The sequence below is a fragment of the Gastrolobium bilobum genome, unplaced genomic scaffold (genome assembly GCF_033153095.1).
Source record: "Gastrolobium bilobum isolate Gb01-03AN ecotype WA unplaced genomic scaffold, APGP_CSIRO_Gbil_v1 utg1377, whole genome shotgun sequence".
Classification (NCBI taxonomy): Eukaryota; Viridiplantae; Streptophyta; class Magnoliopsida; order Fabales; family Fabaceae; genus Gastrolobium; species Gastrolobium bilobum.
This window is the reverse complement of record NW_026899985.1, coordinates 109314-129669: the sequence shown is the minus strand read 5'-3', so window position 1 is coordinate 129669 and position 20356 is coordinate 109314. Positions and strand designations below refer to the sequence as shown.

Genomic DNA, 20356 nt, shown 5'->3' with positions numbered 1-20356 from the left:
GTGCATGAATTGACTAATCATACTCACCGCAAAGGCAATGTCAGGACGCGTATGAGATAAGTAGATTAGTTTACCAACCAATCGCTGATATTGTTCTTTATCCACCTCATTCCCATCTTCAATACCTAACTTGGTATTAGGTTCCACAGGTGTCTCAGCAGGTTTACACCCTAACATTCCTGTTTCCAACAAAAGATCTAGAACATATTTCTTTTGTGTTAGAGTGATGCCTGTTTTGCTCCTAGCAACTTCCATACCAAGGAAATATTTGAGAGTGCCAAGGTCTTTGAGTTCAAATTGAGCTGCTAGAAATTTCTTCAAGGTGTTCAATTCCTCAATATCATCACCTGTAAGAATTATATCATCTACATATACAATAAGAATAGCAATTTTACCATCCTTAGAGTGTTTGTGGAAGAGAGTATGATCAGTCTGTGCTTGAATGAAGCCTCTTCTTTTGACTGCTTGTGTGAATTTGTCGAACCATTCTCTGGGAGACTGTTTCAATCCATATAGAGACTTTTTTAGTTTACACACTGATCCATTTCCCTTTTCAAAACCAGGTGGAGGATCCATATAGACTTCTTCATGTAAGTCACCATTTAGGAATGCATTCTTCACATCTAACTGTTGCAGAGGCCAATCTAGATTGGCAGCAAGAGATAAGAGAACTCGGATGGTATTGACTTTAGCAACCGGAGCAAAAGTCTCATGATAATCTATCCCGTGAGTCTGAGTGAAACCCTTTGCAACCAATCTTGCCTTGTATCTGTTGATGCTATTATCTGCATTGAATTTTATTGTAAACACCCATTTGCATCCTACTGCCTTTTTTCCCTTTGTACTATCCAACATAGTATTGAAAGCACGAAACCCTGGGGACAACTTTCCATATGAAATATGATTAGAAATAGGATGAGTAGTACAAGATCGAGTACCTTTTCTGAGAGCAATGGGCAAGTGTAGATCATTTTCACCATGACACTCAAGTATTGGGGTGCTGGAACTAGAACATGGTTCAGAATCCTGGCAGTGTAGAGGCTCTGGGTTATTCACACTTTGAGGAGGCTTTCGCCTGCTATAAGCTTGTCCCCATTTTGAGAAGGCTTCTGATGGTGAGGATTCTGTAGCTCCCCCTGTTTCCAAAAGTAGAGGTAATACTGTGGCATTAATAGGTTCCCATGACTGATCTTCATCTACTCCTATAGACTCCCCCTGAAGAGAAGTCGAGGGGAAGAAAGGGTCATTCTCAGAAAAAGTGACATCCATAGAGACAAAGACCTTACGAAGAGAGGGTGAATAACACTTATAGCCACGTTGAGTAGGAGAATAACCAATAAAGACACACTGGAGAGACTTAGGATCAAGCTTAGACCGTTGATGGGAGGGAATATGGACAAATACAACACAACCAAATAACTTGAGAGGTAAGGAGGAGACACCTCGGAAGGAAGGGAAGATACGAACAAGACTAGAAAGAGGAGACTGAAATTTCAGAATGCGAGATGGCATTCGATTTATCAGATACGAGGCAGTGAGAACTGCCTCTCCCCAAAGATATTTAGGAACACTCGTGGTAAACATAAGAGCACGAGCAACTTCAAGGAGATGTCGGTTTTTTCTTTCCGCAACTCCGTTTTGTTGGGGTGTGTCAGGACACGAGCTTTGGTGAAGGATGCCATGTTGGGAAAGGTATTCTCCAAGAATAGAGTTAAAATACTCTTTGCCATTATCTGTACGAAGAATTTGTATAGCAACTTGGAATTGGGTTTGAACCATGGCATGAAATTTTTTAAACACGGATGCAGCATCGGACTTATCCTTTAGAAGATACACCCAACAAACTCGAGAATGGTCATCAATGAAGGTAATGAACCATCGAGTACCTGAAATATTTTTAACACGGGCTGGACCCCATATGTCGCTATGAATTAAGGAAAATGGGGAAGAGTCATGGTGAACTTTAGAAGGATAATGAGCACGAGTATGCTTGGCAAGTTGACAAATATCACAAGAAAACAAACTTGGACTTTTATTAATAAATAAGTTTGGCAACAACTTCTGAAGATAAATAAAATTTGGATGGCCTAGCCTACGATGCCACAGCATAACATCATTACATGAATCAAAAGGAAACATAGAGTTTTTTTCTACGAAAACAGCTTCATGAGTCACATCCTCCTCAAAGTAGTAAAGTCCACCATCCTCTCTAGCACTGCCAATCATCCTCTCTGAGTCCTGTTCCTGAAAAACACAACCATGTGGAAAGAATTTAGCAAAGCAATGCAACTCAGAGGTGAGCTTGCTAATGGAAATGAGATTACAAGTCAGAGAAGGAACATAAAGAACTGATGTCAAAGTAATCAGCTCAGAAAGTTTAATGGTTCCGTGTCCTGCAATCTGGGAAAAACTGCCATCGGCGATCTTGACCCGAGAAGGTTCAGAATATGGAGTGTATGAACAAAACAAGCCAAGATTACCTGTCATATGATCAGAGGCTCCAGAATCAAGGATCCAATGATTTTGACTATCAACATGGAAAGCTGTACCTTGCTGGACCACATGACTAGTGGCCTTAGGAGGTTGAGTCAAAAGTCTCTGAAGTTGTTCAAACTGAGTCTTGCTAAGAAAGACACCATCAGAGTCAGAGGATGCATGAGGCTCATCAACCTTGTCATCAGTAGAGACCTGATATGCACGACCTTTATTTTGTCCTTTGGGCTTCCAATTTGCAGGTTTCCCGTGGATTTCCCAACATTTCTCACGGGTATGACCAATTTTATTGCAGTGGGTGCACAATGGACGACCATCCCGTTTTGATTCTCCGGAGGAACGGTCAATGGTACGGTTGGCAGCTAATGCAGACATATCATCAGACTTATCAAGCAACTCCTTTTCTCCCAGCATAACTCTCCGTCTACTGGCTTCTCGACGAACTTCAGCAAAGGCGTCAGCAAGTGAAGGTAACGGTCGCTGCCCCAATATTCGACCACGAACCTCATCAAGATCTCGGTTGAGTCCGGCAAGGAAATCATACAGTCTTTCCTTCTCCAAGTGTTTTTTAAATTGGGTATTAGCTTCCAATCCCTTAAGATCAGATGCATAATAAAGATCCAATTCCTGCCATAAATTCGTTAGTGCAGTAAAATATTCAGTAACAGTCATACCCCTTTGACGAAAGTCTCTCAACTTATTTCTCAGTTCAAAAACTTGAGAGGTATTCTCCAGATCAGAGTAATTTTGTTGAACAGCATCCCAAATTTCCTTGGCAGTATCAAAGAACAGATAGGTTTGGCCAATCTGTGGTTCCATGGAATTAGTCAGCCAAGCCATGACCAAGGAATTATTAATCTCCCAATCGTCATAATCAGGAGAATTCTCAGTAGGTTTCTTAATTTTTCCCTCAAGATAGCCCATCTTACCCTTTGCCCGGATGACCAACTTAACCGATTGAAACCATTGCAGAAAATTCTTACCGTTCAACCGGTGATTGGTGATCTGCAAACCTAAGTTGTCTCCAGAGGACTGAGAATTTGGGGCAGATGAGGAGGCGGAAGAGTGTTTTGAGGAAGCCATGAATAAAAAGAGAAGGGTTGACCGTTGATGAAAAATCAAGTTTTGTAAACTTTTGATCTGACCTCTGGAACAGGAAGGGGAGAAGCCGGGGAGAAGGTCTGTGCAAGTCGCAGCGGAAAAAGACGTCTGGAAGGCGGCGCGTGGAGCTCACGCGCCGGAGACTGGACGAGCGTGTGACGGCGCGTGGCGGCGCGTGCAGCGGCTGACGGCGATGGGTCCAGCGGCGGTCGACTCGTCGGATCCTTCTGAGTCGAATGGTCACCTCACTTTCTTGATCGGAGGTCAGTAAACTAGGTTTCTGTGTTGGACAGATTCAAGGAGGTGTTTATGAGGTGTTTGACGGTGATGGAAGTGTTTGGATGGTTATTTCAGATTTGAATTAGGGTAGGAACGAACCCGCTCTGATACCATATTGAAAAGAAGTTTTTGTATATTTCATATTGAATAAATTACATGAGTGAGTATTTATACAAGAAAGAATCGCTAAGAATGACTAAGCGATGACTAATCAATCCTATCACAATCCTAATCACAATTAATTCTAATCAATCACAATTAATTCTAATCAATCATAATCAATCATAATCAATCCTAATTAATAGGAAATAAAAACGGAAACATGTTTTAATTCTAATTTTCTACTTTTTTTTATTTTTTGTAATGTCATAATACGTATATCAGCTATTATAAAATTGAAATTTATCCTTCTCATTTTATGATCTAATATCTTATAAAACGAAATATTAGATAATCTTATGCGTAGAAAAGTCAAGAGACTATTGTATTGCATACATATACAAGAAGAGATGGATATTTAGTGGGGGTGTGACATGAGGATGATGCAGCATGCTCTGTTTGGTAGTTAAACTGTTAAAGCATGTTCTGTCAAGAATTTTTGGTTTCTCTTAGGTGTTCTACTCATGGCTGCTTCAAGAGAATTACGATCTCAAGTATGCAAAGAGATTGGGAAGCCTAGCTGCATTCTTAATCTTTCCCTATTCTCCTTTGTGTACTGGCTTTCTTGTTTTGGAGGATTCTTTTTTCTCCTTGTTGCTGTACTTCCCTCTTTTCTTTTACTAAAGCCTTTTTCTATGCTAATGAGCTTGTAGCTCAATTGGGCTTTTTAATGTCTACTTATTTTGAGTTAGGGGGAAATGTCTACTTAAAAAGGCCCTTTAGGATTGTCTTAGGAAACCCATAGTTTTCTGATTTTTCGCTTTTGATGCTATCCAACCCAAGAAAGTGCATGCTTTCTCTTGCTATGAGTGTTTCCTCCTTGATACCTATTTGTGAAATACTGATAGTTCTCTGTAACTGTTCTTGATAAATGTTTTGGTCATCTTAAAGATTGCTTTGGAAACCCTAATCTCCTATTTTCCCCATTTTTGAAAATTTTTAAATTAATCTATAGGTGCCTATACCATTTGGGAATTTTCAACTAGCTCCTTATATTTTAAAGGTTTGTGACTGGGTCCTTACAGTTTAAAAAATTTCTGTTTTAGGTCCCTATATTACAAACTTTGATAATCCCCACATTGAAAATATAGGGACCTACATATTTAAGTTCTAATTGAAAATTCCCAAATATTATAGTGACTAACAAATTAATTTATCCTAAAAGACCTAGTACCTTAATATTACAACTCTTCTATGTCCTTCGTCAGAGCAGAGCCCTTTAGGACAAGCTGGAGAATGGAGAGATATGATTTTATTTAGAGCACTCTTGTATGCTTACAACTTACTCTGGAATAAGAAGCTTGTAGATGTTGACGTGTAAGTCCTTAAAATAATGAGTTGACTTGCATATAAAATTGCTATTGCTTGGTATTAGAGTAAAATTGCTAGTCTCTGTTTTTTTTTTTAATTATTAATTATTATTATTATTTTTGGCCATTACTTGCTTGTCAATCTGGTTGAATTATTAAAACTCATGAGTGTATTCTGAGTTGACACTTTTGCTTTGAAGAATGTTTCAGCCTTTCATTGGACAGAATTAGGAGTTTAATGAATGGGCCTGAAAAGTCTAACTAAAACTTTTTTTATAAATTTTTTATCTCAGATGTTTAATGGGACCCAAATTCAAGCTTCAGTTTGAGTTTTAAACTGTTGATCAATCAGGGCTAAACACATGTAATCAGTTTAGTCAAATTGATTATTGTTGAATATGCATCAGTAAAAAGGGAGGCATAAGTTAAACATCAATTGAAACTTGAGTTCATATAAATAGGTCAGACAAACCAGAACATACATGAGATAGGATTGGGTTAGCTCCCAATCTCATCATTCGTCTTAAGGATGTGTATTTTTAAACTGATTTACAAGTTCATATGTTATGCAAGGGAAGCACACTTCTGAAAGTAATAACTTTAAATATTAACTAACATTGTGATAGAGTCCTCCAACTAAGGGGGCGAATCGGAGCAGTGATAAAACTATTCTTTCATGACTGAAAGGTCATGAGTTCGAATCAAGGAAACAGCCTCTTTGCAATTATGCAAGGTAAGGCTGCGCACAAGGATTTCCTTCACCCCACACTCGCTAGTCGGGTTTAATGTGGAATGGTTTGTGGTTTTATTGTGATAGAGTCCTCCAACTAAATACAAACAAACAATAGAGAACAGGGAAGTTTTTGGATTGGTAAACCAGAATTTATATATTCATGGAAGTCAAGAGACAATTACAATCTAATGACAGTGAAACAGAGACACTGATTATAGAACGAAGGGAAATTACAATGAATCCGGAAAACAAAATAACAATGCAGAAACGGGAAAAGGATAATGTGAGAAAATTGGAGATGCCTCACTCTCCCAAGGTTCCACTTCCACTCAATATTCCAAGATACCCTTTCAGAATGTTGACCTCCTCCTCTAAGTAGAATAAGCTCCCCCAATGTGACCTAATGCCATCCAATGTGACTTCCAACAACAATAATGTGACTCAGCATTATGCAATATTCCCCCGCTTCTCTTTCTTTTATACACCCTTCTAAACCGTTTGCTAACTAGGATCGTATCACATTGATTACAAAATTAAATTAATTTTTCATGGAGGGTTGTTATTTGTAAATTATGTTTGAATTTAAGTGATACTGGTTAAATTTCAATTTTATGAGACATAATAAAGTGGTTGCAGCGAAACTCTTGTAAAATGTTGTGGGATAATTTTTCTTCTCTCTAAATTGTGGTCCTTTAAAGTTAAATTCAATGATCATAATTTTGTTTACATTGTTGTTTGTGCAGCTTTGACTGTCTCTTGTGTTATCATAGGAAGGACTATCTTCTTGTCTACTAATTGTCATCTTTCTAGTTATCTATATATTTTTTAAGTTGCTTGAATCAGAGACTTTTCTTCTTGATAAATCCTTGTAGAAATCCAAAGCTCCCGCTAAGGTCAAGTCTTTTATGTGGAATGTGGTATTTAATAGATTTAATACTAATGAGATATTGCTGGTTCGTAGGCTCCATAAGGCTCTTTCCCCTGATATGTGTGTAATTAGTGGTGCTTTCTCAAAATTCCTCACCTGTTTTTACGTTGTTCTGCTGTGGTCTCTTTGTGGAACTCCTTATTCGGCATTTCGGTGAATGTTGGGTGGGTTCCTGGTCCCTGGACCAATTCTTGATGGTTACTTTATTGCTAGGTAGAAGTAAAGAGGCCAATTTTTTGTGGCAATATTCAATCTATGCTACAATTTGGCACATTTGGTTGGAGTCGGAACTCTCATATTTTTAAGGAGGTTTCTTTGGCAATTCACTTCACTTGGGACAAGATTAGGCATTTGGGATCTATTCAGTGTAAAATACATGGCCTTTTTAATGGGGTTTCACTAAGAGTTATGCTGAGGGATTCGGAAGCTTTGCTACATTGATTTTCTCTTTTTCTTGGTTGTTTTCTTTTATGTTCTTTTGTTTTGGAGGATTCCTTGTCCTCCGTTCTCATTGTAATTTGTTCTCTTCATCTCAATAAATTTCTTCTTTTATCAAAAAATATTTTTTAAAATGGCTAGCGATTTTTGTTATTTTAACAAAATTTTAGTGTTTTAAGAGCATAATCTGCATATATTAAGTCATGTGCATCGGCTTATGGTCTGATCATCTTTTCCCCTTATGATAGATTCTTCACATGCGGTACTTGGGATGCCAGCTTTATCTCCTACAATGGTGAGCTTAGGGGAACACAATTTTTTCGCTGTGTTTTATCTCTATTATTTTAGTGCTTCCATGGAGTGTTGTTGACCACTTCTCTTGGTTTCAGACCCAAGGTAATATTGCAAAATGGAGGAAGAAAGAAGGAGATAAGGTCAGTTGGTAGATCATAATTCAGTTTGCGTTGATGCTTTCATTTTGGAGATTGACTTCTTTGAATCAATTAATCATTTTCTCCTTGCTATTGATAACTCCGACAGATAGAAGTGGGTGATGTACTATGTGAAATTGAAACTGACAAAGCTACACTTGAATTTGAAACTCTTGAAGAGGGGTAATTTCCTTTTTCTTCCTAAGTTTTGGATGACCTGTAATTTAAACTTTATATATTTGAGTATCTTACCAGCTAGAGAATTATGTTTGTTCCATTTCTTTATGGGGGGTAAGTAAAAAAATCAGAAGCATCGTCATTGAACACTTCTTGAGAGACCAGCAGCTAAGGATCTCCATATTAAGGGTCTTCAGGAAATTATGTGAGCAGTTTTGTTAGAATTTAAATGGGGGACTGGCAATATTTTTAATTATTTTAATATGCTCTTTCACTTGAAGCCTATTGGAGACTGTTGGACCATTGAAGTTGGTATATGAACGTAAAAAAGAGAGGAAGAAACAGAATAAGGCCCAAAGTAACAGGCCCATGGAGTTTGTTATCAGAAGTGACATGTGGAAGGCTCTCAATGGAGAGGAATTAGTGGGTGGTAACGTGGGAGTGGAGTCTGTTATAATTGAAGGGTCTGGGAGTGAGGAAGGCAGTTAGACAGTGAGCATATTGGTGAGGTAGGGAAGCTTGATGAGGAGTGGGGTTCTCTTCCTCATTAAGGGAGGTCACAGCATTCTCTTCTGGTCTTAGTGTAGCTGGGTTCATTGTTTAGTGTCTTTCCATTAAAGTGTCTTATCAAGTCTGTTTGGAGTTTATGTCAATATGTGTGTTACTGTTTCATTTATCTTGTGAGTAGCATTGGTGTCCGTAAGTAAGGGCTTGTCCCAATATCTCAATATAATTGCAGTGTTTTCTGATCTAATGGTACCATCAGAGAATAAACACAGCTTAAACTCTTCTCTGCTTAACTGTTGATACTTACTTACTTATTACACTGCATGAACTGAAACTAAAACATTAGAGAAGGGGTGGCAAAGATCAAAACTGTAAGATTACTCTGTGCTCTAAGACCAGTGTTAGACAACTTACTTTATTAAGGAGTAAGAAACCAAGAACTATTTTGTAATTTTGGTTGCTGTGAATCGCAATACTCAGTTAACCCTTAACCAAAAAAATATGGAGAAAACCACCCATGAATTGTTGTAGTCATTCATTGTTTCTCCACTTTGCTGTCTTTGTACTTTATGTGCATGTCTAATGCATATTTGTCCGTTTTAGACAAAAAATGTCAGAATTGATTTTCTGAATTTTTTTCTCATTTTTTATTTGTTATTTTTGTTTATGAAATGTATACCCATTTTGGCCTTCTATTATATCAGGGTTCAATATACTTGACTGATTTTGACCCTGGAACACAGAACTGTAGATCATATGGGACATACAAATTTTAATGCATAATAAAATGTGGTTGTTATGGTAATTGGATGATTCCTGCAGATTTCTCGCTAAGATATTGGTACCTGAAGGTTCAAAGGATGTGCCTGTTGGACAACCAATCGCTATTACAGTAAGTCATCATTAAGTTCTGATTCTTGCATTATTACTGTTATGTGGAAACCATTGCAAAGTTTACTTCCAACATTATTGTATTCTGCAAATAAAAGTAGCTTTTATATCAAGAAATTAATTTTGCAATTTTGTTATTCCTTCAAGATTTCTTTTGCCCATTGAATTTATTTCTTCACTTTTTAAAAATTGACAAACAATTGTTTTCCTTGTACGTCCCAATTTGTACCTTTCTGGTTTCCAAGGTGCTCTAATAAAAACTTCTCTAGTTACCCTTTGCCTGAAGTGATCTGAAACATGATTTGGTTTTAACTCTTCGTCTGCATCAATATAATAAAAAATTTGTCTGAATTGTGGACAAAAATTAAATACACACACACACACTCTATTAAATGGCTTAAATAACATAAACTTTTTTCTTTTCTGAAATTACTTGCAAATTTGACGTAGGAAGTATATTTCAGTTTTCAGTTTCTAATGGCCTATTAGAAAAATAGAGTTTGAATGTTGTAATTTTGATAAATCATAAATCTTATAATACATCTTGCAAATGCAAGGTAAGGCTGCTTACTATAGATCCACATAATATGTCTGGCCCTTTCCTGAACCCTGCACAGAGCAGGAGATTTATAGCACCAGGTTGCCCTTCTTCATAAATCTTATGACACATTTTTTTCCTTCATGTAATCATTAAATTAATTGATTTTACTATTAATTAGTGGGATTCAATCGATGTCTGTATTTTAAATATTTGATTAATGTAAGCTCTAACGTTGGGCCTTGACAAGGTTGAGGATGCAAATGACATTCAAAATGTTCCTGCTTCTGTGGGGGTTGAGACTAGGATTGAAGAGAAGAAACCAACACCCCAGGATGTCACAGATGAAGAGAGGAAACCAGAATCAACTTCTACTTCAATTAATGCATCAGAGCTTCCACCTCATGTCCTTCTTGAAATGCCAGCTTTGTCCCCAACAATGGTGAAAACATTTTGATGCTACACTTCGTAAAAATAGCATCATAAATTTTCTCTCTTTTCATGAAGACGTTAGTTTTCAATTTATTTAATTTTTCTCTTCAGAACCAAGGAAACATTGCTAAATGGAGGAAAAAAGAAGGAGACAAGGTTAGTTATGTTTTAATGTAACGTTTTGAGTGAGATTCTCTTTTTCATATTATTTTTTTTAATATTTTAAAATGTGAAGAATGTGAATAGTCATTAACGTCCATTTATATTTTTGTCTGCTATACATTAACTACTAATTTATCTAACAGATTGAAGTGGGTGACATATTATGTGAGATAGAGACAGACAAAGCTACCCTTGAATTCGAAACTCTCGAAGAAGGGTAATAATTACTCTTTCCCTACATTGAAAGCCATTCATTGTAAATGTTCTGTTTGTTGGGTGTGATTGTGTGCGTTACAACAAACTGAAATACTATTAGACAAATAGATTTTTGGCCAAGATATTGCATCTTAAATAATGTTTGAATATAGTGAAGACTTGTGCCATGTAATATGAATATTAAATATTTTTATTACATGTCTGATGTTTAGTAAGACATCAAACAATTCAGTAAGACATAAATGTCTGATGTCAAACAATTTAGTAAGAAATGTCTGATGTCTTACTGAATTGTTTATGGGGAAAGTGTGTGTCATTTTAAAGGATGTAAAGTTATGTCATTTTAAGTGAGAAAAAAAATAGATCATGGAGGAGAGAGAGTGGACAAAAAAAATAAAGGTGTGGGTCCCACCTCTTTGTGAGAGCGAAATGACACAACTTGTGTCATTTAAAAGGACAAACCTTTTTCCCATTGTTTATAGATATACATGGTAGTAATTAGTTTCCATTGAGCAGAAAATTAGAGTTCCACAAAATTAAAAACCAGGAATGGTGTCTCTTTCATGGTTTCAATTTGTGGTAGATTACAGGCTCTCTTTATAATCTTGCTAATTGTTAATCTCAAATTACTGACCCAGTTTTTTTAGCACAAAGCTTGCATTCTAGTTGGTTTATTTTACAGATGAGCTTTATTTGTACTCCTTTTTTCTTTGTCCTGATAAAGTTTCACTTTCGAGCTAACCAGGCCTGACAATTTTATTTTATTTTTTATTTTTTTGGGGGTGGGGGGTCTAGGTACCTGGCTAAGATACTTGCACCAGAAGGTTCAAAAGAAGTGGCAGTGGGACAACCTATTGCAATAACAGTAAGTCTGAGAATGGTTTTACAATTTTGTAACTTTCTTGCCAATGCAACATGAAATATGTTAGGGTCAGTAAAGAGGTCAAACAAATTATACATGTTTTTTTGAAATACAAACCAAGCAAATGTCTGGCCATATCATATATATTTATTGGCTGGTTTACCAAACTGTTATCCCTCCCTTGCACTGATGCTGCCTGCTGTTGTACAAGGTTGAAGATGCAAGTGATATTGAAGCTATAAAGAGTTCTATTAGCAGCAGCTCAGCAAGCCAACCGGAGAAGGCCACCCCACGTGACACTAAAAGTGAAGTCAAAGCACAGAAAAGCAATACAAAACGAATCAGTCCAGCTGCAAAGTTGCTAATTACCGAATATGGATTGGATGCATCAACGTTGAATGCATCTGGTCCTTATGGCACCCTACTGAAAGGGGATGTTCTTTCTGCTATTAAGTATGGAAAATTGTCTCCCAAACCTACTTCGTTTAAAGAAAAGGCATCACCATCTCAAAGTCATCAGCAAGTTGTAGCTTCACAACAGTCAAAGCCTGACTCGAAACAGCAAGATGCTTATGAAGATTTTCCTAATAGTCAAATTCGCAAGGTAGGTCCATTGAATATTCAGTTAAACACGAATAAGGTTCTTCAGTTCTTTCAGGGAGCATGTTGCATGACAATGAAAATTATTCATGCCTAATAAGGATATATGAACAGTATTCAATAGGGATTCCAAGCAGCCATTGTTTTGTGTCTCTGGTTGAAGTTGGTTGCTCGAATATTTAAGGGGAAATTTTGTTGTTAGACCTAATAGGGTCAAGTTTGTTTTTATGGCCTCTATCTAGTATGTTCCACACCTTTTTTTCCAAACAGAAATCCTTGGCCGTTGGTATACATGCAGTGATACAGAGCTCATTTTAAAGAATGTTTGACTGATTTTGGATGTTCTATCCTTTCTATTTACATTTCTAAATCACAGGAATACTTGGTAAAATGGATAATTAATGAAGGGTTAAGTTTCAACTATGCTTCCTTCCACTCATCCCCTCAATATATGATGACGTATCAGTAAATAATTTTGACTGTTCTGCAGGTGATTGCCAAGAGGTTATTGGAATCAAAACAAAATACACCACACTTATATGTATCATCAGGTTTTTATCCCCTTATGCCTGGCATATTATTGCAAATTAATCTGTGTATTGACCAATTGATATGAATTTTCTATTGGCATGTGTCAGATGTTACACTGGATCCTCTTCTTTCCCTTCGAAAGGATCTTCAAGGTATGACCAGTAATAATTTTTTTCATTGGCATGTGTCAGATGTTATCCTCTTGATCATGGTACATTTGCAAACCGATATATTTTTATTGCTCCTTGATTGCAGAGCAGTATGACGTTAAAGTTTCAGTGAATGACATTATTATCAAAGTTGTAGCAGCTGCTCTCAGAAATGTACCAGAAGCAAACGGTAAATAATTTCCTCTGATTGTTCTATCCATTCCGGTTAGGTTTGCATATAATTGTCATAGGAAATAGAGGGAATTCCCATCACAAAATAATTATTTTATTTAGAGTTGTGGGTTTCCTTTCCCTGTTATTGCACATATGCTTTAAAGTTAATGTAGTATTTTTTGTTTTCTGGAGTATAGAAAGCAATGGCATCTTGTTTCCGACAATTTGTTCAAAGCATCTTTTATTTATCGGTGTTAACTATGGGTTCTAGTTCTGGTTACAAAAAGACTTGATTACTTTAGTTTTGGTGATAATAATATCATCAACATAAATCTGATAGATGCTCCAATTATGTGAATAATGGCAATGGAAAATGAAATGATCTGCTTCATTGTGAATCATGCCAAACTGTTGAACTAACTGCGTTGGACCTTCCAAACCACACCCGTGAAGACTGTTTCAAGCCAACTCAAGCAACCACACCCCATATAAACTTCTTGACAGGCTTCCCGTGAAGAAAAACATTTTTAATACTAAGATAGTGGAGTAACCATCGGCTAAACATCACATGGTAGCCATAAAGAGAAAGATGTGAACATAAGCTTGGGTCAGAAGGGGAAAAATGGCCTTGGTTTTGATGAATGAGTGAGTATACCTGGCTTAGAGAAGAAATGGCTAGAAAAGGTGGACAAACAGTTGGACACACCATCACGTGCCGGCGTGTGGCCATAAAGTTGTCGGAGAGAGGTGACTAGTGGTAGCGCATGGAGAGGCCTATTGACCTGAAACTTCAGGCTCCTATAGTTTGGAACCTTCTAATTCCTATTGTTGGATCAAATCACCAGTCAGATATAGGAAAAGGCAAGAATCGGAGACAGCAACTGTGGCAGACAAGAAAAGCATGCCTGAAAAAGTGACAGTCACCAAACACTAAAGCAGGGTGAAAACCAAAGAAAGGAACTCCATATTTCTTAAACTCAACAGAAGAATAGGAATGTGATTAGATCATGGAAAATAATACAATGTTGAAACCATAAGGATTCCCCCCTCCAAAAAAAATAAAAAAAATAAAAAAATAAAAATTAGGATTTGATGGAAGATGAATGGATGAGAGAAACATTATATTTCACTCACCAAATGTTCTTCTTATATGATGTATTTTTTTATTTTTATTTTGTACATAAAAGTTTAGATTAGGAAAATGCACGCTGATACGTTTGTGAGGGCTTATGAAAGAAGAGATGTAGGGGATTATTGCTCTCAATTGTATATGCTGACTCAGCAAAGGTTAGTTAGGGGGAAATCTGTTTGTTAGAGTCACACATGTGGAGCATCCGACGAAGGTTGATATCAAAAAGCAAGAGGCTTCATTTCGGGGGATCTGGACATTTTTTTGGGACTGGACTTGAGCATTTGTGAGAGAAGCCAGAAGCTCTCGAATACTTCTGGGTGGCCATTACTTAGGTGTCGTCCTTTCTTTCCTTAATTTCCTTTCTGTCCATCTACATGAAATCTAGTCACTGCAACGTGATTTGTAAGTATTTCCCTTATTCCGATTTCCATTTTAGGGTCTTCAATCGTGTACTGGTGTTAGCTATTTCATAACAGTAATTCATTTTAGTATTTCCTTTTCCATTATCTTGTGAATTGGTACTGAGTTGTAACACATACTCTTACGTATCACCTAAAGCACTAATATTTATACTAATAATCCAGGCCATGTACAACTAGCATAACTAATTGTACCAGAAATGTATATTAATAAGAACAAGACAACTGGAGGCTAGCTACATTCAGGAATTCAATGCAATACCCAGAAAAGCAAGCACTTAATACAGAGACTACCAATTCTACAGAAAACAAATATGTGGAAGAATAAGATTAACGATTACAATACCCAACTCCCTCTAAGGTTTACAACCTCACCCAAAAGTTCCCAATTCCCTATTCCAGAATAGTCTCAATTCATACATACCCCTCCACACTCCTCTGCCTCCACACTATAACCAACTCCACTCACAATTCCATTACCAGCAAACTCCCCCTCCCCATTCCTAGCTTGCCACCAGTACTCTCCTATAACTAACTCATTTTCTCTCCCCTCCACTTTCTCATTTCTGTTATCATTGTCACAGGCTGCACCCTCACAACGATCATTTGGTCATGGGCCTTTTTCTTTGGCTTCCTTCTCTGATATACAAACTGCGAAGGCCCATCAATAAAATAACCCAACCCAGTAAGATTATTAAAATAACTAGGCTTCTAACACATGAATAACCTGATATTGTAACAGATACCAATTAATTTTTAACTAAGATTTGCATAGCCAAATTCTAACTTACCAAGTTAATGATTATTCTCGTTCAAGCCTCTTTGACTGTGCCCTTAGTATGTTTTGATTTTATGCTGAACATGTGAAGTCTGTTTTGAAGTCATAAATGTGCCTAAATTCTTGCATATGAATCGAGCCATCTGGCATTAACCTTTGCTGCTTTTTTAAATACTCTTCCACAGTTCTATACAGTGGCGGATCCAGAAAATTAACGAAGGGTGGGCACTCAACAAGTTCATGTACTTATAGATCTAGGTTTGGTCTAGAACGCGACTTGCGAGCAGCTGTCGGCTAACTGGATCTGGTTTAGATCTAGATCTAGACGGATTGTGACTCAATTAGACCGATGATGGAGGAAGAAGCAAATGTTTCAACTTCCAATAACGGAGATTGAGATTTGAGAGGAGATGAATCAGTATGTATATGCAAATGATGGGTCTGGAACAGAGCTCTTTGCTGTTAGATTTGGATAATAAACGTGGAGGAGAAAAAATACTCACGGGAAAATAAAATAGAAGGAGAAAAATTAAAGGGGCAGGATATCGTAACAACCAACTAGGGTTACTACCAATCAATTTCACCGTTAGATCGATTATGTTGATCCAGTGGTTATATTTATTTTTATCTTTGTATGGTTATGATCCTCATATTTAATGTAAAAGCATTAAATATGAGAAATCATAACCATACAAAAGTGAAAATAAATATAAAGTATCAAATATGGGGAATCATAACTATAAAAAGATGAAAATAAATATAACCGTTGGATCAACATAATCGATCTAACGGTGAAAATGATTGGTAATAATATTAGTAGTAACCCTAATTAATTGTTATAATATCCTACCCCGAAATTAAATTAGAAAAACTTAAATTTTAACATAAGTGTATTTTTGTATTTTTACTCATATTTTAAGGGTGGGCACTTGCTCCCCTTCTCATCTACCTCCATCCGCCTCTGGTTCTGTAATCAAGTGTTAAAACTATTACAACATGGGTATATAATTGTCTTAACAATCCCGTGCTTGGTTTATAGACTTGGATACTTTTCATTCCTGGTGCATTGTTTACCGTCTTTACACCTGTCATTGCTCTTTACATTTTTGTCCATTTCTTTGGATTTTATACCCAACATGCCATATCTATTTTGGAGTAGATGAGGTTAAATTATCTATATAAACCCAACCAGCCAGTACTAATCGTCATTGACTTGTTTATTCTTTCACATGCTGAAGTCAGAGTGTTAAAATATTGTAAAGGAGATACATAATTGACAAACAATCAAATACTTCGATGATAGATTGTGATATATGTTACATTCTTGGCATGTTGCATTCTTTAGTGTTCATATCCCTGTCATTGCTCTTTACTTTTTTCCCATTTGCTTGCCTACTTTTAAAACTGAATAATTCTCCATAGAAATTTCTAATGCTGTAATCCAATTTACATTATGGCAGCATACTGGAATGCTGAGAAGGGTGAGGTCATTTTATGCGATTCTGTTGACATATCCATAGCAGTTGCCACTGAAAAGGTAATTGATGGTGTTTAATTTTCAGTATTCGTTTACAAAGCACTCAAACCTTTTGTGTGGCTACAGGGCTTGATGACTCCAATAATAAAAAATGCTGATCACAAGACAATATCTGCGATCTCCAAAGAGGTAATTTTAAGTCATTCATGTAGGTTTTTGTTTAATGACTTTATTTGGACTTCTCATCTGTTTGTGTTAAATTTAAGCATTCATGGTCCTTTTTAGTAAATTAAAATATTGGAAAGTGGGGTTCTTGTTTTCTTCTTGAACAACTTTGATAGTTTATTGGTACATTAGGTCAAGGAACTAGCTGCAAAGGCACGTGCAGGCAAGTTGATGCCACAGGAATTCCAAGGGGGGACTTTTAGGTTAGTTTGCTACATATACTGTCGTACAAGCTCGTAAATTCCCATTTTATCATCTTTTAAAAAATATATATATATTATGCCAAAACAAATAATTCAGAGCTTTATACATTGCCTTTATGCAGCATTTCAAACTTAGGAATGTTTCCTGTGGATAAATTTTGTGCCATTATAAACCCCCCACAGGTTCGTTCTCTCTCTCTCTCTCTCTCTCTCTCACGCACACCTAGAACTAGTAACATCTAATTTACTACCCTTATATAAGATTATAATAATTGCTTGCAATCAATGTAATTCCAGTCACTCACCTATAAATAGATTGATAGAGATATATAACTTTTCTTTTCATAAAACTTTTTAATAAATAAGTTTCTACAAAATTATTTTACATATATTATGCATGTGTTGCAATTAATTATTACTGTAATTACTCAGTTACTCACTACTTTATTCACTTATAAATGGCAAAATCCCAGTACACAAGGTTCCTTGATTTTGCAAAGATAGGGATATGGGTCGATTGTACGCAGTCTTACTCTTACATTTTTACAAAGAGGTTGTTTCTCATACTTAAACTATGACCTTTCAATCACAAAGAAGTAACTTTACCGCTGCTCCAAGGCTTACTTATAAAGATGAAAAACCAACTTATATTTTTTCTATATTTACTACATCAACGGAGAAGCAAACTGTCATAGTGAACCTGGATGATTCTTGCCTAATTTGATTTTCTTTAAAAGAAAGAAGAAAGAGAAGAGAACTGGAGATTTCAGGTTTAGAGATATTCGTAAAAGTCACTTTAGTTGCAGACCCTTCTCGAAATTATTGATATTCTTTGACTTCCCAATTTCTTTTGTTTGGTAAAGACAAAGCGAAATTCTATTTTTGGTACTCTATACTATGGCAATGAAGAATCAAACCATCACAGTGAACCAAGGACTGCTAATTCCTAATATGATTGACTATTGAAGAAAGGGGAAAAAACTGGAAAGAGTACAATGGATTTCAGGTTTACCATTCTTGTTCCAGGAACATACATTTGATGAAAACATGTTACCTTGAAAATCTTTTCAGAATGCGTGGTTTATTAGTATGAGAATAGTTACCCAAGTTGCTGACCCCTAGTGGACTGGATTTTAAAATGTTCAAAGTGTTTTGTTGCTTCTTATTACTGTGGCTTTCTATTATTTTGTTTATCGAATGCTGCAGGCTTGCATTCTTGCGGTAGGGAGAGGCAACAAAGTTGTGGAACCAGTAATTGAAGCTGATGGTATAAATTTATGGATGTTCTCAATGTCATTTTATTGCTAAACTTTTAAGTTGTTTTGACTTTGATTTTTATTTGCTAGGAATTGAGAAGCCATCAGTTGCCACTAAGTTGAACTTAACATTGTCTGCTGATCATCGGGTTTTTGATGGCAAAGTTGGAGGTATGTGTAATTAGAACTCTTGAGTTAGCCAATTGAAAGTAGAAAGAAGTTTGATTACTCTTACATACATGCCTTCTGGTTTGAGAAGTTGCAAAGCTGATTGGGATCAAAGCAGCTAAAATAGAATAAAATCAATTGCCATATATTCAGTTAATGAACACGGGAATAATTTTTGCATATACAATTACATGTTAGCACGTGATAAGAAATGCCTTAGTCATGGCTTTTCTTGTATGGTTAAATTGTTTCTTAGATTAATAATGGGAAAATGACCCAAAAGTTCAGCTCACTAAGATATTTTCCTGTCAGCTGATATAATTTTTTTAACTAAATAATAACATAGTTTAACTCAAAAAACAAACATAATTAACCACTTGTGAAGAAGTTTCAATTTCAGTTCGTAGATTGTTTTTGTATGCATATAGTCAACCTATAATATACCTACATTCTGATAAATCTTGGTTAATTGTGGATAAATTATTGGTTAAATTAGTTTGATATTTGGGAAAAGTGTGTGTCATTTTAAAGGATGTAAAGTTGTGTCATTTTAAGAGAGAGAAAGAGATAGATAAAGGAGGAGAGAGAGTTGACAAAAAAAAATAAAGGTGTGGGTCCCACTTCTATGTGAGAGTGAAAAGATATAAGTTGTGTCATTTAAAAGGATAAACATTTTTCCCTTGATATTTAGTTAATTAAAACAAAACGGAAATAGAACACTTCACCAAGCCGTACAAAATGTCATTTTCTCATTAATAATTAATTGACTGTTGAAGAGACCTTGGTATGAAACATATTAAGTAACGCCTACGATCCCTTATTGCTGTGATTCACCAAGTTACACTTTTAAAATGTGGTTTAATTATATTTTGCAGGTGCATTTCTCTCTGCTTTGCAGTCAAACTTCAGTGACATAAGACGACTTCTTTTATAATGACATGCAGCAAATGTTCTTGTTACTTGATTGAACTTCTCATGACTAATCAAGTAGATTCACCCCAACCTGGATCAAGCTTGCATAGCACCATTTTTGTCATTTATAATTTTATCTCCTTATCTTAAAGTTTTCAGATAAAGATTTCCTCCACCCCACACTCGCTAGTCGGGTTTAACGAGGAGTATTTTTTTTTTTTATCTAAAAGTTTTCGATTGTTGTGCCTTATCAGTTTTTGGAAAATAATATCTTGGGTCTAGTTACCAAATATCCTGAGAAAATACCTGTCAAAGTACCATGTAAAATTAGGTTTCCAACGATTGAGATTCAAGCAGGTTGGAAATTTTGTTCATTAGGCAATCTGATGCCCTTTGATGTTTTAATTTTGTATGAACAGCTTTGTATAGACATACCAACATTTTGATGAATAAGAATTCCTTTCATGTGCTGCATATCCGACTTAAGTGATGGGAAGATTTGTCACAATCGGTACTTTTGGTTCAATGTTCATATGCTAGGCTGTTCTGGCCTTGCGGTTAGATTTGATGATGGGGAATTTGTGCTTAAACCTTCCCATCAAAGTCTGGATATAGGATTGAATTCATTGATGAATACGTTTATGCAACTCAAGGTAGCACCTTCCATTCCGTCAT

The 20356-nt window shown here is 36.2% G+C and overlaps 1 protein-coding gene across 1 annotated transcript; it reads left to right on the top strand.

Annotated features, from left to right (window-relative positions):
- The first annotated feature begins 7693 nt into the window (after positions 1 to 7693).
- Positions 7694 to 20189, top strand: LOC133294645 (dihydrolipoyllysine-residue acetyltransferase component 1 of pyruvate dehydrogenase complex, mitochondrial). The gene is made up of 19 exons (XM_061493351.1): positions 7694 to 7736; positions 7831 to 7875; positions 7982 to 8055; positions 9379 to 9448; positions 10236 to 10427; positions 10529 to 10573; positions 10723 to 10796; positions 11591 to 11660; positions 11869 to 12261; positions 12748 to 12808; positions 12896 to 12940; positions 13044 to 13127; positions 16901 to 16977; positions 17044 to 17106; positions 17275 to 17345; positions 17468 to 17528; positions 18552 to 18612; positions 18692 to 18772; positions 19645 to 20189. The coding sequence occupies exons 1-19, from the start codon at positions 7713 to 7715 to the stop codon at positions 19701 to 19703; spliced, it is 1650 nt and encodes a 549-aa protein (XP_061349335.1). The 5' UTR covers positions 7694 to 7712; the 3' UTR covers positions 19704 to 20189.
- The last annotated feature ends 167 nt before the right edge of the window (positions 20190 to 20356 follow it).